General features: G+C 47.2%; 2 protein-coding genes across 2 annotated transcripts; both read left to right on the forward strand.

Moving 5' to 3' along the window:
* Positions 1-1834: 1834 nt before the first annotated feature.
* LOC130487474 (lysozyme C, milk isozyme-like) lies at positions 1835-6200 on the forward strand. The gene is made up of 4 exons (XM_056860999.1): positions 1835-1973; positions 3600-3761; positions 4711-4792; positions 6134-6200. The coding sequence occupies exons 1-4, from the start codon at positions 1835-1837 to the stop codon at positions 6198-6200; spliced, it is 450 nt and encodes a 149-aa protein (XP_056716977.1).
* Positions 6201-16127: 9927 nt separating this feature from the next.
* LOC130477991 (immunoglobulin lambda-1 light chain-like) lies at positions 16128-22637 on the forward strand. The gene is made up of 3 exons (XM_056850097.1): positions 16128-16179; positions 20696-21058; positions 22315-22637. Exons 1-3 carry the CDS (start codon positions 16128-16130, stop codon positions 22635-22637), a joined length of 738 nt encoding a protein of 245 aa, XP_056706075.1.
* Positions 22638-23397: the final 760 nt, after the last annotated feature.

Here is a 23397-nt window from a genome sequence, read left to right on the forward strand (position 1 = left end):
CAAGTCAGTGCTACTGACACAGGTCCCCTTCATCTCTTTCCAAGAGAGGTGTGTTGTTTGAGTGCGCTGCGGCATGGTACACAGGCGCACCAAGGCACGGGGTGGAGTGTTTCCTGCATTGCGCTAAGCTGACCCTAGATAAGGAAATCCATTCCACCTGAGCTTTGAAGGGCATTTGATATTCCTTTGGATTCTGCAGGATTCACCCCCCGTTTAAAGTACCAGCTTTCCCATTTGCCAATGTGGCTTCTCTGGTTTGGTTTTTGGTTTGTTTGGTGTGTGTTTTTTAATATGCTGACTTTTTCTACCACTTAGGGTTGCCCACCTGCAGGTGGTAGCTGGAGATCTCCTGCTATTAAAACTGATCTCCAGCCGATAGAGATCAGCTCACCTGGAGAAAATGGCCACTTTGACCATCGGACTCTATGGCATTGACGTTCCCACCCTCCCCATACCCCACCCTCCCCAGGCTCTGCCCCAAAAACCTCCTGCTGGTGGTGAAGGGGGACCTGGCAACCCTACTACCACGTAAGGAAGAAGAAGAAGAAGAAGAGGAGGAGGAGGAGGAGGAGGAGGAGGAGTTGGTTTTTATATGCCAACTTTCTCTACCACTTAAAGCAGACTCAAACCGGCTTACAGTCACCTTCCCTTCCCCGCAACAGACACCCTGTGAGGCTGAGAGAGCTCTAAGAGAGCTGTGACTAGCCAAAGGTCACCCAGCTGGCTTCATGTGTAGGAGTGGGGAAACAAATCCAGTCCCCCAGATTAGCCTCCACCACTCATGTGGAGGACTGGGGAATCGAACCAGGTTCTCCAGATCAGAGTCCACCACTCTTAACCACTACACCACGTTGGCTCTCTGATGGTGTCCAATTTAGTAGACTCCCAAACAACCATGTTTTTGGACAGGGGTTCAAGCTGGAACCTCATTAAGGCCTTTTATGCATGGCTGTTTCCCTCGTGGTCACCCCTCCAACGACTTCGGGTCTTTGTTTTGATTTTGCGTGCTGTTTCCGACCGTCAGAGATCGCCTCTCTCTCCCCCTGCGTTTCCCCACATTTTGCCCTTGGTTTCAAATTTGAGATAAAACAGGTTCCTGAAAACGCGGGGAAACGCAGAGGGGGGAGCGAGGCGACCTCTGACGGTCGGAAATGGGTGACCGCAAGGGAAACAGCCGTGCACAAAATGCCCAAGTTACATTCTTATTGGGTTGCCAAATCTAGCTTGGGAAATCCCTGGAGATTTGGGGGCCGTGCCTAGGGAGGGCAGAGTTTGAGGTAGGGAGGGAGCTCAGTGGGGGATGTAATGTCATAGAGTCCACCCTCCAATGCTGCCGTTTCCTCCGGGCTCTTCCACTGAGCCACCCGCAACCCTTCCCCAATTTCGTAGGTATTTTTTCTCTGCGCTGCATCCCTTTCTGGTGCTTTTCCCATCCCGCCTTCCGTCTCTCGGGCAGCACCGAACTTGGTAACGTGCAGGAGCGAGGGAAGTCCCTCAGGGCATTTTTCCATTACTCTGAAGCGTCTTATCGTTAAAGAAAAGGTTGGCGGCCCCCGTTTTAAGGCTTATAACCTGATAACGTATCTCTGAGCAATCTAAACAGTGGGAAGCGGTAAGTATGATTACCATTATTGCAAATGGAGAGCCGCGGCTCACAGATCTGCAGGGTCTTTTTGTTGCCATGTACCCTGATAGCCACACAAGGGAAAGGTAAATGTTCCAAGGTAATCACAATGTTCGCCGACCTTGGATGCTTTCCGGAGGAGTTCCAAGATGCATATAAAAGTGGGCAAGACGCCCCGTCTTCCACCTTTGGTAGACCTGTGCTGCAACAATGAAGGCCTTTTTGCTGCTGACCCTCCTTGCCTGCGTCATTCCCAAGGGACGAGGCGAGGTTTTGGGGCGCTGTGAACTGGCTCAGACACTCCAGGAACTGGGCTTAGACGGCTACGCCGGCTACAGCCTGGCCAACTGTGAGTGCGGGGAGAAACTGGAATGGGTTCTTGTGAAAAGAGTAGACCGTCTTAGGAAGACAGCAAGAGGGTGCACAAAATCAGGGAATTGGGGGGTAGTTAAATTTAATTGCTATACTGTGGAACTCCCTGCCCCAGGATGTGGTGATGATGGCTGCCAATTTGGAAGGCACACAGTATGCAGATGCTCCTCCATGGTTAGGGTTGCCAGCTCTGTGTTGGGAAATGCCTGGAAATTTTGGGGGTGGAGCCTGAGGAAGGTGGGGTTTGGGGAGGGGAAGGACTTCAATTCCATAGAGTCCAATTGCCAAAGCGGCCATTTTCTCCAGGGGAAAATGTTTCAGGGAGTTCATCTTCATCTTTCAGGGAGTTCATTTTCAGTTAATCGCTCAGGTCTTACAGGTCATTGATTTGATCAAAACTCTACTTAAATCCTTTATCAATATTCCCACTACTTTTCAGGCTATCAAAACAATACTAATCCTTGATGCTTGATACCTTCCAAACTGTCTATCAAAGCAATAGTAATACCAAAGACTTGATACCATTCTTCTTACCCTACTATACTTTGCTTTTATACCTCCTTTACTTAGGGTTGCCAACTTCCAGGTACTAGCTGGGTCAAGGGAATGGTCGAGAGGAATCTCAAAGTAACTGCCACCAGCTTCCATTCAAGACTTTGGTTAGGGTTGCCAGGTCCCTCTTCGCCACCAGCGGGAGGTTTTGGGGGCAGAGCCTGAGGAGGGTGGGGTTGGGGAGGGGAGGGACTTCAATGCCATAGAGTCCAATTGCCAAAGCGGCCATTTTCTCCAGGTGAACTGATCTCCATCACCTGGAGATCAGTTGTAATAGCAGGAGATCTCCAGCTAGTACCTGGAGGTTTTCAAAAATAACCTCGTGCTGAGTAATGGTGGTGAAAGACAAAAGACAGCACTGATAGCTAATTGGTGATTATTCAAAATAACAGGCAAAATAAAACATTGCAGAAGAAAGGTATAGTGTCAATAGAAAGTCCCGAGAAAATATACAAAGTGAAGTTCAAAGTTCTGAGAATTAACAGGACACAAGATAAATTTCCAGCCACTTCGGGTGAACACATCTGCCCGAGCTTGAGGGTGATAAGAAAGAGCCCAGTCTCATGCACTGAGAGTCGGGTTAGAGCACGGTATCTTCGTGGTCAAGACTGTAATCCCCGAGATGGGAACCCGGTGCAAATCCCATTTCGCAGAAGCTTTGTCTATCGGGAATTCATAAACACAACGGATGTGCGTCTATCGTGTTGCTAGATGAAACTATCATGGTACATTGAGGCGGAAGGCTAATAGCTGCCTTATATTGAATCAGACCCTCGGTCCATCAAAGTCAGTATTGTCTACTCAGACCGGCAGCAGCTCTCCAGGGTCTCAGGTGGAGGTCTTTCGCCTAGTCCCTTTAACTGGAGATGCCGGGGATTGAACCTGGGACCTCCTGCATGCCAAGCAGAGGCTCTGTCACTGAGCCACGGCCCCTCCTGAAGGTTGGCAGCCCTGTCCATGGTCCACAGTGCCGCTTGGCTCCCGCACGCACACATCCACACACAAAGCTCGGTGCTTCCCTTCCGACCTGTCTCCTTTCTCCCTGCCTCAGGGGTCTGCATGGCCTTCCACGAGAGCAGCTACAACACGGACGCCACGCACTACAACGACTACGACGGCAGTACCGACTTCGGCATCTTCCAGATCAACAGCCGCTACTGGTGCCAGTACGACTCTCAGCCGAGTTCCAACATCTGCGGGATTCAGTGTTCTGGTGAGAATTGATTGGGCAGTTTCTATCCCGGTTTTCTCCCCACTAGGGCCCCCCAAACAGCTTACAGCATCATTCGCCTCTCCTCCTCTCCATAAGAGCCAGCGTGGTGTAGCAGTTAAAAGCGGCGGATTCTAATCTGGAGAACCGGGTTTGATTCCCTGCTTCTCCACATGAGTGACGGACTCTGATCTGGTGACCTGGGTTGGTTTCTTCCCTCCTCCACATGACGCCTGCTGGGTCACCTTGAGCTAGTCACAATTCTCTTAGTGCTCTCTCGGCCCCACCTACCTCACAGGGTGTCTGTTGTGCGGACGTGAAGGTAAGGTGATTGCGAGCCAGTTTGGGGACTCCTTAAAGGCAGAGAAAATCGGGATATAAAAAAAAAACACCTCTTCTTTTTCTTCTCCTTCTTCTTTTCTTCTTCTTCTCCTTCTCCGTCTTCTCCTCGTCCTCCTCCTTCTTTTCCTTTTCCTTCTCCTTCTTCTCCTCCTCCTCCTCCTTCTACTTCATCTCCTTCTCTTCTCCTCCTCCTTCTCTTCCTCCTCCTCCTTTTCCTTTTCCTTCTCCTTCATCTTCTCCTTCTCCTCCTTCTTCTACTTCATCTCCTTCTTTTCTCCTCCTCCTCCTTCTTTTCCTTCTCTTTCTCCTTCTCCTTCTTCATCTTCTCCTTCTCCATCCTTCTCTTCTCCTCCTCCTCCTCCTCCTCCTCCTCCTCCATCTCCTTCTCTTCTTCTTCTTCTGTTGCTGCTTTTTGAGCCAATGGCTAGCTGCCCATGATGTATTTCTGCTTGCCGCACAACTTTTAAAGTCGGAGAAGTCATTACAGAAAAAAAAACACCCAGCAGCAACCAGAGGAGGGTCAGGTGTTGCTCTTGCCAGTCCTCAAACTGCTCCGTCATCAGTGTTAGTCCAGTGTGGAACTAACACCCTCTTCTTTTTCTCCCTGCAGAACTGCTGACAAACAACATCGCCACCGACGTGGCTTGTGCTAAGATGGTGGTCACCGATTCTTCAAATGGAATGGGAGCCTGGTAAGGGGGCACGGGTTGGTGGGGGAAGGGAAGAAGAGTCAGGGGCTCTTACTAGTATCCCCCACCACTTCAAGTGCAGGATTGTGGACCTCCAAACAGCCCCTGACCTGGATGGCCCAGGCTAGCCCAATCTCATCAGGTATCAGAAGCTAATCAGGGTCAGCCCTGGTTCGTATTTGGCTGGGAGACTACCAGGGAAGTCCAGGGTCCCACGCAGAAGCAGGTGATGGCAAACCACCTCTGAACATCTCTGGCCTCAGCCTGGGCAGCTAGCCCAATCTCATCAGGTTTCAGAAGCTAGCGTGGCGTAGTGGTTAAGAGCAGTGGTTTGGAGCGGCAGGCTCTGACCTGGAGAACCGGGTTTGATTCCTCACTCCTCCACATGAAGCCAGTAGGGTGACCTTGGGCAAGTATAGGGTTGCCAGGTCCCTCTTGCCAACTGGCGGGAGGTTTTAAGGGCAGAGCCTGAGGAGGGCGGGGTTTGGGGAAGGGAGGGATTTCAGTGCCATAGAGTCCAATGGCCAAAGCAGCCATTTTCTCCAGGTGAACTGATCTCTATCAGCTGGATATCAGTTGTAATAGCAGGAGATCTCCAGCTAGTACCTGGTGTTGGCAACCCTAGGCAAGTAACAGTTCTATTAAGAGCTCTCTCAGCCCCACCTACCTCACTGGGTGTCTGTTGTGGGGAGGGGAAGGGAAGGTGATTGTAAGCCGGTTTGAGTCTCCCTTAAGTGGTAGAGAAAGTCGGCATATAAAAACCAACTCTTCTGCTTCTAAGCAGGGTCAGCCTTGGTCAGTATTTGGATGGGAGAGTGGTAGAGAAAGTCGGCATATAAAAACCAACTCTTCTGCTTCTAAGCAGGGTCAGCCTTGGTCAGTATTTGGATGGGAGAGCAGGGTTGTTACGCAGAGGCAGGCAATGGCAAACCACCTCTGCTCACCTCTTGGCTTGAAAATCCTATGGTGTTGACATGAGTCGGCTGCAATTGGACAGCATTTTCCACCACCAAAGAGTCCCCGTCAGCCAAGACCAAGACTGTAAAATAGCAGGTGTGCAGTAAAAAAGAAATTATGCATCTCTGCATATGATGCCTTGGGGGGGGGTGGATCGCTATAGAGAAAATTCCCCTTCTGAAGAACCTTTGATACACTGGAATTCAGCTGGGAATACCTGCCATTCCCTCCACAAAAACTCATCTCTGCAGTCCAGAGATCAGTTGTCATTCTGGGAGAACTTCAGGCCTCACCTGGAGGTTGGTAACCCTAGCAGATCGGTAGAAACGAAAAAACAACACTAATGTGAAATGTGCCATGTTCTTATCTGTTCTCCTGCTCCCCCAGGGTGGCGTGGAGGGCATACTGTCAAGGTCGGGACCTTTCTCAGTATGTGGCAGGATGCAACCTGTGAAGAAACACCGTCCCTTGGAGTCGTCTGAGATCCAAGAAAACAGACTCCCTTCTCTCCAGTTATCACGCGAGATATCACTCTGCCCAAACCCAGAAATAAAGGAGTAAGCCAGTAAAACAGTCTTCTGTTTTATAATCTTCTTTCACCACTGAGAGGCACTATACTCCGCAGGGCTGTTGTGAGTATAACAGAGAAAGGGGAAAACCATTTATACCAGGGGTGTCAAATTCAATTATTATGAGGGCAGGATATAGGCTTGCCAGGTCCCTCTTTGCCACCGGCGGGAGGTTTTTGGGGCACAGCCTGAGGAGGGCAGGGTTTGGGGAGGGGAGGGGCTTCAGTGCCATAGTGTCCAATGGCCAAAGCAGGCATTTTCTCCAGGTGAACTGATCTCTATCGGCTGGACATCAGTTGTAATCACAGAAGATCTCCAGCTAGTACCTGGAGGGTGTCAACCCTAGCCGGATAATGACATAAAGGTCACTTAGTCGGGCCGGGCCATGCCTCGCCAGCCCAAATCGAGCGTTGGGGGGTGGGGGGCTCGCAGGCTGTATAAGAGCTCTCACAGGGCTGGACCCAGCCCAAGGGCATTACGTTTGACACCCCTGATTTATCCCATCCTGAGCACAATGGAGGAAGGGTGAAGATAGAAATGTGTTAGACTGCGATGTAAAACCAGTCATGTGTATGCCTGTAAAGTGCCACCAAGTCACAGCCGACTTATAGGGACCCAGAAGGGTTTTCATACACAGACAATTTTACTTAACTGTGCCGGAGTGGATCCCAAACACGTTGGACAGACAAACCTGGAGTGATCCACCCTTTGGCATCGGATCGCTACAGAGCAAATCCCCCTTCTGAAGAACCTTTGGGGCTAGGGTAGCCAGGTCCCTCTTTGCCACCGGTGGAAGCTTTTGGGGTGGAGCCTGATGAGGGTGGGTTTTGGGGAGGGAAGGACTTCAGTGCCATAGAGTCCAATTACCAAAGCAGCCATTTTCTCCAGGGGAACTGGAGATCAGTTGTAATAGCAGGAGATCTCCAGCTCGTGCCTGGAGGTTATGCAACAAAAATAAACCAGCACTAGACTAAACCTCTCAACATGTATTGTGTATCTTCAATTACAATGTGCAAACACTTACAACGTACCACCTATAAACGTACTATACACATAAGAAAACCTACTCTTACAACAATACAAAACAAAAGAAATAAGTCCATACAGATCCTCTGTTTCAATAAACATGAACAACTAGCATTTTATCAGGGTTGCAAAGGTAACTCATCAATTCTTTTGCTGACAAAATAGCAGTCCAGCTCCGGAGCAGGGGGAGGGAAGAAACGCGCCTTCCGGAATGTGTCAGCGTTTTCACCCCGTTTGTGGCTTCTTCAGCTAAATGACTTCCACAGGCAACTTTAAAAATGCCTTCTTTTTTTGTAGCTGCTTCATTGTGTCAGCCTAATATAAAAAAATATATAAACCCCAATAGATTTGTCAACACACCGTTCAAATTACAATCAAACACATATACTCTTGCCTGGAGGTTGGCAACCCTATTTGGGGCATTGGAATTCAGCTGGGAAGACCTGCTTTTCGACCCATTTGTTTCATCTCATGAGTTTTTGGGACAGACATCTATTAATCATTAGGTGGCTATCAGCCAATTAAATTAAACATCTCCCATATTTCCTTCAACATGAGGCTCTACACATCTCTCCCTCTAATTAATTGTCTCTGGCGATCATTCACTTTACAGATTTAATTCAAAGGCTGGGGGGAATTGATTCCTCAACTCCTGTCCAGATTTAGGGTTCTTGACGCCTCCCCTCAAGCTCACATATAAGATTGCTGGGTTATTATCTATGCGGGGTGAAGCACAGGATTCCATTAGCGAACTGACCCCACTTTGCTGCAGCCTCGTACTTTGTGGGATTAATCTGGAATATATTCACAGTAAGTGACACACACAGATGGTGGAGGGAGCCATTCTTTACAACTTTGAGGAAGGGTTTTGAGAAACAACTAAACTGGTAAAGTACCCTTTCGTTCACGGTGTCCTGGAAAGGACAAATGTTTGACACCCTTGCTTTAGAATTCCTTGTTCGTATAGGTGGGATTTAATAATGCAGAATAAAAATCCTGGGATATGCAGGTATATTTTTGTTTAACTTTCTCCAAAGAGCTCAGAAGGGTATACTTGGTTCTTCCTCGTTTTTTTAACCTCAAAACAACCCTGTGAGGTGGGTGAGGCTAAGAGAGAATGACTGTCCCAAAGTCAACCAGCATGCTTTGTGGCCAAATGGAGTTAACACAAACTGGTTAGGTCGCCTTGGGCAAGTCTTTCTCAGGGCTCCAGTACAGGAGATGCCAGAAATTAGCCTCTGCTGATGTCTTTAATTGACTTTAATAGCTGTTGCAAAAGGGGGGCTGATCTGAATTGAGACCACAGTGTCAAGACAGGACGATTAACCGTTTCGCCTTTTGCCAAGCTCTGGAGAGAAATCTCCCGTGGCTACTGTCCCAATGCGGGGGGGAGTTGGGTTTCCTATGTGTCCCAGTTGTATGAGAGGGCCTATTTTTATGGTGCTCAGGAAATGCTGTGGGGACAAACAGTTTAAACAGTTAAGCTCCTCAACACCTGTTATAAGGATGATCACAAGATAATATTTGCGAAGCGCTTGGAACACTCTAGATGCGTTGAGGGTCATGTAACCCTGAAACAAAAAAATTCTCAGATCTACGCTTCCCGTATTCAGGTGGCCAGAGGTCCTCTTATTCATAGGATTGCCAGGACCCTATTTGCCATCAGCGGGAACTTTTTGAGGCGGAGCCTGAGGAGGGCGGGGTTTGGAGAGAGGAGGGGCTTCACTGCCATAGAGTCCAATTGGAACAATCTGCCATTTTCTCCAGGTGAACTGTCGGCTGGAGATCAGTTGTAGTAGCAGGAGATCTCCAGCTAGTACCTGGAGGTTGGCAACCCTACTTATTCAGGGCCCTCTTTTTTGAGACCTGTCCTCTGAAATGTCCAGCTTCGGGTTGTCTGAGGAACCCCTAAACTCACATTCATCCTTTTTTGCTTTTATTTATTTATTTATTTTAAAATTAAGATTACAAATACATAACATACAAAATAAAACATCACATCCATTCTACCTACCTAAAAAAACATAAATATGCCTTACTTTATCCTAAACGGATCTTCTATTCAAACAATTTATATTTCTACCATTTATTCAACCTTATTTCTTGTTTTCTCCAAGATAAACATGTAAAGTTAACCATTAAACTTTAATTTAATTCTAGGTTAAGAAAAATTTCTTACTTTACCATGGCTAAAATTCTAAAATATCTATATCAAGCTGTTAATGTTATATTTTATCCTGTATCGCGTATTGCTAGGGTTGCCAGGTCCCTCTTCGACACCGGCAGGAGGTTTTTTGAGGCGGAGCCTGAGGAGGGCGGGGTTTAGAGAGGGGAGGGACTTCAACGCCATACAGTTCCAGTTGCCAAAGAGGCCATTTTCTCCAGGGAACTAATCTCTATCGGCTGGAGATCAGTTGTAATAGCGGGAGATCTCCAGCCACCACCTGGAGGTTGGCAACCCTAGTTATAGCTTAATATGTATTATAAGCATTTGTCCTAACTTTTCTCTTCACATAATAAGTATAATAAGCTTTTCTAACTCATTAAGATCGCTAAGAGCCATCCTATGATCTGTAAGCTACATGCTTCTCAGCGTCTGAGATAGTCATCTCTCGCTGCATTGTACTTCCCCGATGGACAAAGCCATGGTGAAATGGGTCTTACCGGTTTCCCATCTCGGGATGAAGTCAATACATCATCTTACCGCTTTTGCACAAGAATATATTGTTAAAAAGCTTTCATACACGTCTCCAGCACCACGAGACTCTTGTCCGGGCTTTCCATTTCTCCACGGAGCGCCGCCTTGTCTCCGTTCCGATTGGAGCCGCTTCGCCCTTCAGTGTGACTTCATGCTTTGTATATACTTTACAGTATCTCGGGCATTACAGAACATCTTGTAAATTGTGGTTTATTGTATGGGATATATAATGAGAAAATCCCGTACAATAAATCACAATTTACAAGATGTTCTGTAACTTATATAATAAGTTGTGTGCAATCAGTGCTTGCTGTCATTTATTTAACTTCCTACTTGAGCATGAGGTTTCCTTTGAATACCACCTGGAGGTTGGCAACCCTATCTCTATTGCCTGGAGATCAGATATAATAGCAGATCTCCAGCCACCACCTGGAGGTTGGCAACCCTAGTTATAGCTTAATATGTATTATAAGCATTTGTCCTAATTTTTCTCTTCACATACTTATTGAGTCTTTTCTAACTCACATACGTCCTATCACACCCAAGCGGGCGCTGAAAGAGATTGTTTTTAATTTCTTCAAGCTGTCATTGCATTTCTAAATTTGCGGTCGTGTGTCGAAATCGGAGGAAGGAGAAAGAGGGGCCAGAAAACCGCCAGTCATGGCAACAGCTGCGAGCTTGTGGTGGGCGCCCTGCCTTAGTTTGCTCCCTGCCAACGCCTGGCAAGTGACTGGGCGTTATGAGAGTGTTTATCTCCACTCTAACGTCCAAGGAAAGCGACAGCTCAGACTAGTGAACCGCAGTGCCTTCGGTTAACTTTTCAGCTGGTAGAACGGATGCCCCAGACCTCTCAGAAAACATCGTTTAGTGCTCCTTTGGTCGGATACAATACCAAACTTAGTATGGCCAGATTTGCCTGGGTGGCAACCAAAATAAGACAAAACGTGCTTAAGGCTTTGGAATAAGCAATCTGTTATCAGCATATGTATTGGATGGATGGATGGATGGATGGATGGATGGATGGATGGATGGATGATAGATAGATAGATAGATAGATAGATAGATAGATAGATAGATAGATGGATGGATGGATGGATGGATGGATGGATGGATAGATAGATAGATAGATAGATAGATAGATAGATAGATAGATAGATAGATAGATAGATAGATAGATAGATAGATAGATAGATAGATAGATAGATGGATAGATGGATAGATGGGTGGATAGATGGGTGGATAGATGGATGGATAGATGGATGGATAGATGGATGGATAGATGGATGGATAGATGGATGGATAGATAGATAGATAGATAGATAGATAGATAGATAGATAGATAGATAGATAGATAGATAGATAGATAGAGCTGAGAGAGTTCAAAGAGAGCTGTGACTAGCCCAAGGTCACCCAGCTGGCTTCATGTGGAGGAACGAGGGATCGAACCTGGTTCTCCAGATTACAGTCCACTGTTCTTAACCACGACACCACGCTGGCTCTTTGGCAGTTTTTAACAAATTATTTATCCGTCCCAGGCGGAAGCATTCCAGGGGAAGAGCATTTAAACCTTCGCTCTCGTGCCTCTTCGACAATTTAAATAGCCCCTCTGAAGTTGCAAGTTGTCCTTCCATTGCGGGAAAGACAGGTTCAGGTTGGGAAATAAGGGAAGAGCGCATATGGTGTGACGTTTTCTGGAATAGCTCTTTCTAAATCATAATAAAGGCCTTTTCTGTATGCATCACTTACCCCAGATTTCCCATTGTTCTCTCCCTTCTTGTAATTTGGCTTTTGCGTTTCTTTTTTTTATATATAAAGTTTGTATTAGTTTTTTTTAAATATAGGATACAGAAATTTAAAAAGGGATATCGGGGGGGGGAACATAAACAAAAGCAAGGTAAAACAACCACCTGAAGCATTATTATTAGCATCCCTGTTATATTCACTTTGGATATATTCTGATATGAAAAATTATTACTAAACAGAAATGTAAATTCCGCTAGTTTATACCGATTAGTGTATTAGTTTGGGCTTTAGAAACAATATCATGTTATCGTTTTTTAAACAGTTCTATCTTTCTGCATCTATATTTGTGTTTAACTATAACAAGAAGCTACTGTAACATATATCTCACACATTATTTCAATTCGATTACATATCTTTGCATAATTCGTACGTTTTCTTTACCTCTTAGTGAATTCTCGTTTTCATGGTTTTTGCATTCCTTACATCGTGTTTTATACTGTGATCATTGCATTGTTTTCCGGTTTGTTTTCCAGTCTTGCTACAACGTTTATTATAGGTTTTATGCCGTTCCTGCAGCACAGCTAAATTTTGTGATCCACCTTGAGTCTGAGCAAGAAAGGTGGACTAGAAATAAAGTTAATGAATGCAATTGGATCGGCAGCAGATGCGATGTGACGTTCGTCCATGCCACGGAAAACTTCAACTGCCCATTTCCACACATTAAACTTCTTTTGAAGGGGCTGGACTTTCCCCCTGAGGCCAGCTAGTCAAACAGTAGTTTCATCTTCTCTGCTCAAGATAAGTCATAGGGGAATCTCTTTGAACAACACCATTCTCGGACTTGAAAGCAACCTTTGATTCAAAAAGACAATAGAATTGGTGTGCTTTGCAGAAACTGCCAGGATCCTGCAAGCCTTCCAGCAACCAACAAGAAAAAAACTTCTGGGTTTAGGTCAGACTGAAGTCAAGTGGTCACATAGGGTTGGCAGCTCCAGATTGGGAAATACCTGGAGATTTTGGGGATGTAGTCTGAAGACGGCGGGGCTTGAAGAGGGGGGGGGACTTCAATACCATAGAGTCCAATTGTCAGTGGCCATTTTCTCCAGGGGATTTTTATTACCTGGAGATAAGAACATAAGAAAGGCCCTGCTGGATCAGACCAAGGCCCATCAAGTCCAGCAGTCTGTTCACATAGTGGCCAACCAGGGGCCTCTAGGAAGCCCGCAAACAATGCAGGAGCGCCATCCTGTCTGCGTTCCACAGCACCTAAGTTAGGGTTGCCAACCTCCAGGTAGTTGGCAAAATCAGAAAAAAGAGCACCTCCGTGCTAATACCGTGAGGTTTGGAAACTGGCACGGGAAAAATACAGTACAATGATACAAAATTTGTATTGTGTTTCAACCAATTCAACAAGTACAATGGACTACAAAAAGTGATAATAATATATACAATATATACAATGCATGTTTGAAGCTGCCAAAAAATAGTACATATATATGTGTAGGAAAAATAGTTTCAAAAGTCCATAAGGTACATGTATAAATGATCACAAAGTCTTCATTAAGCATTAAGCATGATGGGTGGGGGACGGCCGTTTCAAGAATATTTCTTCAGCCCCATTTCCAATCAAATATCCAAGCTTAATTAATTCTATACATCATGAAGTCAATTCACCAGTTCCCGTAGGATACTCCAAAGTGTAGCCAGCAGCTAAGCTTAATGAAGACTTTGTGATCATTTATACATGTACCTTATGGACTTTTGAAACTATTTTTCCTACACATATATATACCAAGAAGATTGTACTATTTTTTGACAGCTTCAAACATGCATTGTATATATTGTATATATCATTATCACTTATTGTAGTCCATTGTACTTGTTGAATTGTTTGAAAGACAATACAAATTTTGTATCATTGTACTGTATTTTTCCCGTGCCAGTTTCCAAACCTCCAGGTAGTAGCTGGAGATCTCCTGCTATTACAACCAATAGAGATCAGTTCCCCTGGAGAAAATGGCTGCTTTGGCAATTGGATTCTATGGAATTGAAGTCCCTCCCCTCCCTCAACCCTGCCCTCCTCAGGCTCCACCCCAAACGAAGAGGGACCTGGCAACCCTAACCTAAGATAATAGGCATGCTTCTCTGATCCTGGAGAGATCAGTTGTAATAGTGGGAGATCTCCAGCCACCACCTGGAGGTTGGCAACCCTATGGTCACAGGAGGAGGCCTTTCATATTTAATATCATATTAATACATGGGGAAGTAGGGTTGCCACCAGATCCAGGTTGGGAAACTCCTGGAGATTTGGGGATGGAGCCTGGGGAGGACAGGGACCTCAGTGGTCCCTGCCCTCCACAGCATCCATTTTCTCCAGGGGAACAGATCTCTGTAGTCTGGAAATGAGCTGTAATTCCAGGGGATTCCCAGGTCCCATCTGGAACCTGATATCCCTATGGTGAAGGGGTATAAATCCAGAGCCACCCACCACACCTCGGACATGGCAGGTATGGGGACCGGAGCTGACCTCTGTACCTTTAGAGACATGGAACCAGTTCTCCTAAGTTGTCCCTTTGATTCTCCTTGGATGTCCCCTCACACAGCTCCCAAGATGGCTGCAGACTCAAAAAGTGAGGAATAACGTTGCTCCCTTTTGGTGCTATCAGTAGTCTTATGCTAAATGTGGCCAACTACTCTCATTTCAAGATGTTCTACCCCTGCGATGGCTTTGTGCAAGGACAATGAAATTTTGTTTGGTTTTAATTAGTTTTTAAAAGGTAAAGGTCCTCCCCTGTACAAGCCCTGGGTCATTACTGACCCATGGGGTGATGTAGGATAGCCAACCTCCAGGTACTAGCTGGAGATCTCCTGCTGTTACAACTGATCTCCAGCCGACAAGAGATCAGTTCCCCTGGGGAACATGGCCGCTTTGGCAATTGGACTCTACGGCATTGAAGTCCCTCCCCAAACCCCGCCCTCCTCAGGCTCTGCCCCAAAAACCTCCTGCCGGTGGTGAAGAGGAACCTGGCAAACCTAGGGTGAAGGCACATCACGACGTTTAGTAGACAGACTATGTTTATGGGGCGGTTTTGCCATTGCCTTCCCTACTCATCTACGCTTTTCCTCCAGCGAGCTGGGTACTCATTTTACTACCTCTGAACATTGCTAGCTTTGCCCTGGATGTCCCAGACTAGTTCACTCTCTTCAGATCTCGAAAGCTAAGCAGGGGCAGCCCTGATCCGTATTTGGATAGGAGACCACCAAGGAAGTCGAAGGTTGCTACACAGAGGCAGGCAATGGCAAACGTCTCTTGCCTTACAAACGCTATGGGATCACCATAATCCGGCTGCGACTTGACAGGACTTTCCACCACCGATATAGGTAGGTTTAATATAACAGAATATGATCTAAAGGTTTTATAAACCCAATATTAAACCAGTCATTCAGGAGAAACCTCTTTGAATTTGCAATGCAATAAAATACCTTATTATTAGCCGTTGGAGTCTCACTGTGTTTTGGAAACAGCTGGGGAAAAATTGGACAAGATCCCCTGCGGAGCTCGCATTCTTGCTCTGTGTGGCCAGACCCGTTGGTATCAATCATTTTCCAGAAGAAGAAGGAGAGTTGGTTTTTTTATGCCAACTTTCTCTACCACTTAAGGAAGAATCAAACCGGCTTACAATCACCTTCCCTCCCCCTCCCCACAACAGATACCCTGTGAGGTAGGTGGGGCTGAGAGAGCTGTGACTAGCCCAAGGTCACCCAGCAGGCTTCATGAGTAGGAGTGGGGAAACCAACCCAGTTCACCAGATTAGTACCGGCCGCTCACGTGGAGTAGAGGGGAATCAAACCCCTCCACCCCTCCACATAATTCTTTAGATTTTTGCCTCCAGCCCACTGGTTCCCAACCGGGGGTCCGTGGACCCCCAGGGGTCCGCAAGATCTAAATTAAGGTCCGTGAAACAAAGTTATAAACCCATAATAAATTAATATTTTAAATTAAAATTTCTCTATTATAAAAATATATATTCAAATATTATTCTAAGTTTAATGTTTAACTAACAGTTATGATTAAAGTTTATTTTCAAATTCTCTGAATTTTTATTTTGAACCTTGGGGTCCCTGCACCAAACAAAAAAGTCCTAGTGGTCCCTGGTCAAAAAAAGGTTGGGAACCACTGCTCCAACCAATAGCTGGGGCAGATCATCTAGACCTTGGGAAAGCCAGTGGCTGGTATGCAAATGCTTGCACATGAGCGCGGCGCATATAGAAGAGGGTGCCTCTGGTGTGTGTCCTCTGCACGAGCGAGCGGTTTCCTCAGGGACCCTTCTCCAAGACGAGAACCATGAGCTCTTGGGTTCTGCAGCTGTTCCTCTCGCTGGCTCTCTTCGACCATGGTGAGTATACCGACCCAGCGAACAGTTTTTGTTGCCAGAGAACAAATAGCCACAGCTACTGTTTAATAATAAACAATAATTTATTAGACTTTCCAAGCCGCTCTATCGCAGCGAGCTGGGCTCAGGGTGGCATACAACATTATTATAGATCACATTATTATGCTGTTATGCAGTTAAAACCAATACAGTATATAACCGACACAATTAAAATCAGCAGTGCCCTTCATTTATACCAGTGGTTCCCAACCTTTTTTTGACCAGGGACCACTAGGACTTTTTTGTTCGGTGCAGGGACCCCAAGGTTCAAAATAAAAATTCCGAGAATTTGAAAACAAACTTTAATCATAACTGTTAGTTAAACATTAAACCTAGAATAATATTTGAATATATATTTTTATAACAGAGAACTTTTAATTGAAAATATTAATTTATTATGGGTTTATAACTTTGTTTCGCGGACCTTAATTTAGTTCTCGCGGACCCCTGGGGGTCCGTGGACCCCCGGTTGGGAACCACTGATTTATACCATCCTAGCAGTAGAGAAAGAAGAGGGGGAAGGAGAATACTTCACTGCAGAATACAGAAGAAGAAGAAGAAGAGTTGGTTTTTATATGCCGACTTTCTCTACCACTTAAGGAAGACTCAAACTGGCTTACAATCACCTTCCTTTCCCCTCCCCTCCCCACAACAGAAACCCTCTGAGGTAGGTGGGGCTGAGAGAGCTCGAAGAGAGCTGTGACTTGCCCAAGGTCGCCCAGCTGGCTTCGTGTGTAGGAGAGGGGAAACCGACCTGGTTCACCAGATTAGAGTCCACCACTCCAAACCACCGCTCTTAACCACTACACCACGAAGTCCTACTGTCGCCAGCATAATCACATAATTATTTATGGAATTGTCATTACCATTGCAATTAAGTGTAGGGAAATTTTCACATACATTCTCTTTACAATTTGTTTCGCTTTAGGAAAGGGGGCAGATTTTAGGATAGTGCCCTTAGGATGGTGGGAACCCCAAGGGCTGGGAGGGAAAGTCGGTCTAAACATCTGTTCCTTCGTCCGCCCAGCCACCCTCCCACCCTATCCCTGCCTGCGTCTATGCTGAATTATGACTCAAGGGAAATGAATTTACAGAATGTGTACGTTGTGCCATCAGGTCTCAACCGACTTACAGAGGCCTCGGTAAGGGGCTTTCAAGGCAAGGGAGAAGCAGAGATGGTTTGCCATTGCCCGCCTCTGCAAAGTCTTCTTTGGTGGTCTCCCATCCAAGTGGGAGCGGTGGACTCTGATCTGGAGAACTGGGTTTGATTCCCCACTCCTCCACATGAGTGGCAGAGGCTAATCTGGTGAACTGGATTTGTTTCTCCACTCCTATGCACGAAGCCAGCCGGGTGCCCTTGGGCTAGTCACAGTTCTCTCTGAACTCTCTCAGCCCCACCTACCTCACTGGGTGTCTGTTGTGGGGAGGGGGAGGCGATTGTAAGCCGGTTTGATTCTGCCTTAAGTGGTAGATAAAGTCAGCGTATAAAAACCAACTCTTCTTCTTCTTCAAGTGCTGACCCCGCTTGTCTTCTGAGTTCTGAAGAGATCACGCTATACCATACTGCCTTCCCTTGCGTTTACAGAACAAGTGAGACTAAATAGGTATATTTAGCCAGATCCATTTCCCTTGGGGCAAGACTGGGCAGACTTTCAAGCTATGCAGAACTCTTCATCAGACAGGATGGAAAGGTGCCTCATTTTCACTTGACATGCACACCATTTTATCGACATGTTACAGCATTCACATAGAGAAGATTCTAAATACGACATACAGAGTGACTAATCCTAAGGGTTTGCTTGCATAAGATAGCTATTTTTAAGCCTTATGTGGGCTGGCTCTGCAAATTGTAACCTGAGCATGCTGCTAGTCCATATGGAGGAAATGAGAAATCAAGGATTCAACCCAGGGTGTTCCGATGAGCTGAGACCCATGAAATTCACCACGTCTTTTTTCTCGTATGGATTCCCACTGTTGATGCAGGAGCAATGGAACCTCCCAGGCATAGACAATCCTATCGAAATAAATTATTACACAGTGCTTTAGACTGCAATCCCATGGATTTCCTTGGGACTTGCAGGGCAATCCTATGCTGAGTTGTGTGTGTGTAAAGTGCCGTCAAGTCACAGCCGATTTATGGCGACCCCTTTTGGGGTTTTCATGGCAAGAGGCTAACAGAGGTGGTTTGCCAGTGCCTTCCTCTGCACAGCAACCCTGGCATTCCTTGGTGGTCTCCCATCCAAATGCTAACCAGGGCTGACCCTGCTTATCTTCTGAGATCTGACAAGATCGGGCTAGCCTGGGCCATCCAGGTCAGGGCATGCTGAGTTACTCCAGGCTAAAAAGAAGAGTTGATTTTTATATGCTGACTTTCTCTACCTTTTAAGGAGAATCAAACTGGTTTACAATCTCCTTCCCTTCCTCTCCCCACAACAGACACCCTGTGAGGTAGGTAAGGCTGAGTTCGGAGAGAACTGTGACTAGCCCAAGGTCACCCAGCTGGCTTCATGTGGAGGGATGGGGAAACCAACCCAGTTCACCAGATTAGAGTCCGACAGTCATGTGGTAAAAGGTAAAGGTCCCCTGTGCAAGCATTGGGTCATTCCTGACCCATGGGGTGACGTCACATCCCGACGTTTACTAGGCAGACTTTGTTTTACGGGGTGGTTTGCCAGTGCCTTCCCCAGTCATCTTCCCTTTACCCCCAGCAAGCTGGGTAGTTATTTGACCAACCTCAGAAGGATAGAAGGCCAAGTCAAACTTCAGCCGGCTACCTGAAACCAACTTCCGTTGGGATCGAACTCAGGTCGTGAGCAGAGCTTGGACTGTAGTACTGCAACTTACCACTCTGCGCCACAGTCATGTGGAGGAGTGGGGAATCAAACCCAGTTCTCCAGATTAGAGTCCACCGCTCCTAACCACTATACCACCTTGGCTCTCTACACCACCGGACATAGAATTGCACTGTTTAGTACCACTGGAGTCAGTGGGATTTTCTTCTGGCTAAATGAATACAAATAGGGTAAAGGTATGAAAGTGGACCTCTGCCCTTCAGCTTCCAGTGCTTTCTTATTCCACAAGTTGATTTCTCTCTCGAGGGCCATTTCTTTATTTTTGTGCTTCTTTAGGCGCCATGTTACACTCATGGCAGCTTGTAAAACCATAGAACAGGTTTGTATGGTTTTATGTAAGTGTAGCCCTGACCTGCATAGCCCCAGGCTAGCCTGATCTGGTCAGATCTCAGAAGCCAAGCAGGGTCGGCCCGGGCTAGTACTTGGATGGGAGACCTACAAGGAACACCAGGGGTGTGATGCGGAAGCAGGCAATGGCAAACCCCCTCTGAAGTTCTCTTGCCTTGAAAACCCTTGCCTTGAAAACCCTGCGGGGTTACCGTAAGTCAGCTGTGACTTGATAGCAAAAAAATAAAATACAAGCATACCTCGGAGATGTTGCGGGTTCGGTTCCAGCCCGTCGCAATAAAGTGAATATTGCAATAAAGCAAGTCACATAAATTTTTTGGTGTCCCGGTGCATATGAAAGTGATGTTTACACTATACTGTAGTCTGTTAAGTGTGCAATAGCATTATGTGTGCAATAGCATTATGTCGGGGAGGGGGCGTGGCTCAGTGGGAGAGCATCTTCTCAGCATGCAGAAGGTCCCAGGTTCAATCCCCGGCATCTCCAGTTAAAGGGACTAGGCAAGTAGGTGATGTGAAAGACCCCTGCCTGAGAGCCATGGAGAGGGGCCGTGGCTCAGTGGTAGAGCCTCTGCTTGGCATGCAGAAGGTCCCAGGTTCAATCTCCGGCATCTCCAGTTAAAGGGACTAGGCGAGGAGGTGATATGAAAGACCCCTGCCTGAGACACTGGGGAGTCCCCAATCTGTGTTTTGCAATTTTAGGGGAGGGGCTGTGGCTCAGTGGTACAGCATCTGCTTGGCATGCAGAAGGTCCCAGGTTCAATCCCCGGCATCTCCAGTTAAAGGGACCAGGCAAGTAGGTAATGGGAAAGACCTCTGCCTGAGACCCTGGAGAGCCGCTGCAGGTCTGAGTAGACAATACTGACTCTGATGGACCGAGGGTCTGGTTCAGTGTAAGGCAGCTTCATGTGTTCATGTGTCTAAAAAACCCAATGGAAAAAAACGTTTGAAATATTGCAAGAATTACCAAAATGTGACACAGAGATGTGAACACATGCTGTTGGAAAAATGAGCCGATAGACTTGCTCGAAAACGCAACATTTGCAAGGAGCAATAAAGTGGCAGGCAATAAAACGAGGTGTGCCGTTAAGTATAAATCTTCCCCCTACATAAAAAGTAATAAAAATTAATCATAGTTAAAGGCTTTGCCCTCTGATCTTAGAAAAAGGAGGGAAAAGGGGGTTACATTGAGAAAAAGAGCCTCTGTCGTAGGTTAAAAAAAAGGGATTATTTTCCATCCTCCCATTTCAACACGTCCATCGGGATCCTTCCCCCCCAACCAGGTGGAGCGTGCCAGCCAGTGCCCGTCCAGCCCCTACAAGCCTCCTTTGCCGAAGGGACCACTGCCATCCTGCAGTGCCGCCTGGAGCATGGCAAGATCCAAGACTACCACGTCTTCTGGTTCCGGCAGAAGCCAGGCGACCGGCCGGCCCAAGTGCTGAAGCATCACGACGACGGGCACATAGACCGAGTTGGCGACTTTGGCACGAGATTCGTGCCCATCCGGGATGCTGGTGCCAACGCCTATGTGCTGCAGATACAGGGGGTGCACACCGAGGACAGCGCCACCTACTGGTGCATGGCAGAGACCAATCACTTCAACACCACTGCCTCAGGGGCTGGGACGCAGCTCATCATCACGGGAGGTGAGTGCCCCTGCCCCATAAGGTAAAAAAGGTAAAGGTCCCCTGTGCAAGCACCGGGTCATTCCTGACCCATGGGGGTGATGTCACATCCTGACGTTTACTAGGCAGGCTTTGGCCATTTTTGCATGGTCCATTTTGATGCTTGCTCAAATCTCTTTTTTGAAATGTGACTTTAAAAATGCCTTTTCATGCAAAAGGAGAAGTTCCACCCCCACCCCACTCGCCTGCTCCTTTGTTCCTGTTTGCATAGTCATTAGCATATGTATAGCTAATGCGCCTGTGTTGTTTTGCATTGTTCCTTGAGGGGGATTCTTCACCGGCAAACACCAAAGGTCGCGTTAAATGGGCTCTTTTGTAATGCGAAGCAGGTATGCGCCGGCTTCGCAGTCACTTCCGGAATGCAGCATGCAAAATTCAAAACAAATATGTGGGACACTTCAGCCTGGAACGCACTGCTAATTACCATGCAAAAATGGCCACAGTTTACGGGGTGGTTTGTCAGTGCCTTCCCCAGTCATCTTCCCTTTACCCCCAGCAAGCTGGGTACTCATTTGACCAACCTCGGAAGGATGGAAGGCTGAGTCGACCGTGAGCCGGTTGCCTGAAACCGACTTCCGTCGGGATCGAACTCAGGTTGTGAGCAGAGCTTGGACTGCAGTACTGCAGCTTACCATTCTGTGCCACGGGGCTCTTCCATAAAACAGGCCCCATAAGACACGGGAATAAACTTGGCCGGCTGGGGATGGGGTTGCCAACCTCCAGGTGGGCCCTGGAGATCTCCCGGAATTACAACTGATCTCCAAAGGACAGAGATCCGTTCCCCTGGAGAAAACGGCAATTTTGGAGGGTGGACTCTATGGCTAGGGCTGCAAGCTCTGGGTTGGGAAATACCTGGATAGACATGAATTCCCCTGGAGAAAATGGCTGCTTTGGCAATTGGACTCTATGGCATTGAAGTACGTCCCCTCCCCAAACCCCGCCCTCCTCAGGCTCTGCCCCAAAAACCTCCCGCCAGTGGCGAAGAGGGACCTGGCAACCCTGATGAAGCCTGCTGGGTGACCTTGGGCTGGTCACAGTTCTCTCCAAACTCTCTCAGCCCTGCCTAACTCACAAGGTGTCTGTTGTGGGGAGAGGAAGGGAAGGCAATTGTAAGCCGCTTTGAGACTCCTTAAAGGTAGAGAAAAGCAGGGTATAAAACCCAATTCGTCTTCTTTTTCCTCTTCTTCCTCTTCTTCTTCATCTTCCTCTTCTTCTAGGAAAATCAGCCAAGGAACCAGCCAGGGTCACCCTCTTGTCCGACGCATCCGCCCAGATAGCAGACTCCCCGGATCTCCACGCCTTGTGCCTGGCCGAGGGATTTTACCCAGGCTTTGTGGAGATAAAGTGGAGGATGGCTGGTAAAGCCATCACGGAGGGCGTGACACCTGGACAGGTGATCGTGAACGACGACGGCTCCTACAGTACCACCAGCGTCCTGACTGTCCCCCGCAACCGGCTTTATCATAATGCCTTGCTCAAGTGTTTGGTGCACCACTATTCTTCTGGCTCCAAAACAGAGAGGAGTCTTGAGCTGTGCTAGGGCGACTAAGGGGTACGGATTCGCATCCCCTTCTTGCTGCTTCCGTGGGCAGAAAACAAGCCCTTCTCCCTCGGCGACCAATAAATCTGCATTGACAACCATGCAGTGTTTGACCATCATTTTAATACACCCCAAAGCCTCTCCAGGTCACACTCTCTCACATTCAAGGAAGCTGGGCAACACGGTCTAATTTAGTTCTCTGGGTTCCTCGAAAGTTACAGTGCAGGTTCTCAGGCCAGTGTGGTGTAGCGGTTAGAGTTGACTTGTGGAACTCCCTGCCCCAGGATGCGGTGATGACGGCCAACTTGGAAGGCTTTAAGAGGGGAGTGGACATGTTCATGAGCCAGCACGGTGTAGTGGTTAAGAGCGGTGGGTTTGGAGCGATCGGCTCAGATCTGGAGAACTGGGTTTGATTCCCCACTCCTCCACATGAGTGGCAGAGGCTAATCTGGTGAACTGTATTTGTTTCCCCACTCCTCCACTGAAGCCAGCTGGGTGACCTTGGGCTAGTCACAGTTCTCTCAGCCCCACCTACCTCACAGGTGTCTGTGGTGGGGAGGGGGAGGGGAGGTGATTGTGAGCCGGTTTGATTCTCCCTTAAGTGGCATAGAAAGGCAGCATATAAAAACCAACTCTTCCTCTTCATGGAGGAGAGGGCTACCCATGGCTACTAGTCAAAATGGATACTAGTCATGATGCATACCTATTCTCTCCAGGATCGGAGGAGCAGGCCTATTACATTAGGTGCTGTGGAACGCAG

Source organism: Euleptes europaea, chromosome 1 (assembly GCF_029931775.1).
Source record: "Euleptes europaea isolate rEulEur1 chromosome 1, rEulEur1.hap1, whole genome shotgun sequence".
Classification (NCBI taxonomy): Eukaryota; Metazoa; Chordata; class Lepidosauria; order Squamata; family Sphaerodactylidae; genus Euleptes; species Euleptes europaea.

Bases quoted from the DNA above. Each gene is read 5' to 3' on its own strand.
- LOC130477991 (XM_056850097.1), top strand. From the start codon at position 16,128: ATGAGCTCTTGGGTTCTGCAGCTGTTCCTCTCGCTGGCTCTCTTCGAC. The intron at 16,180-20,695 runs GTGAGTATACCG...CCCCCCAACCAG, and splicing joins GCTGGCTCTCTTCGACCATG to GTGGAGCGTGCCAGCCAGTG. The intron at 21,059-22,314 runs GTGAGTGCCCCT...CTCTTCTTCTAG, and splicing joins GCAGCTCATCATCACGGGAG to GAAAATCAGCCAAGGAACCA.
- LOC130487474 (XM_056860999.1), top strand. From the start codon at position 1,835: ATGAAGGCCTTTTTGCTGCTGACCCTCCTTGCCTGCGTCATTCCCAAG. The intron at 3,762-4,710 runs GTGAGAATTGAT...TTCTCCCTGCAG, and splicing joins CTGCGGGATTCAGTGTTCTG to AACTGCTGACAAACAACATC. The intron at 4,793-6,133 runs GTAAGGGGGCAC...CTGCTCCCCCAG, and splicing joins TCAAATGGAATGGGAGCCTG to GGTGGCGTGGAGGGCATACT.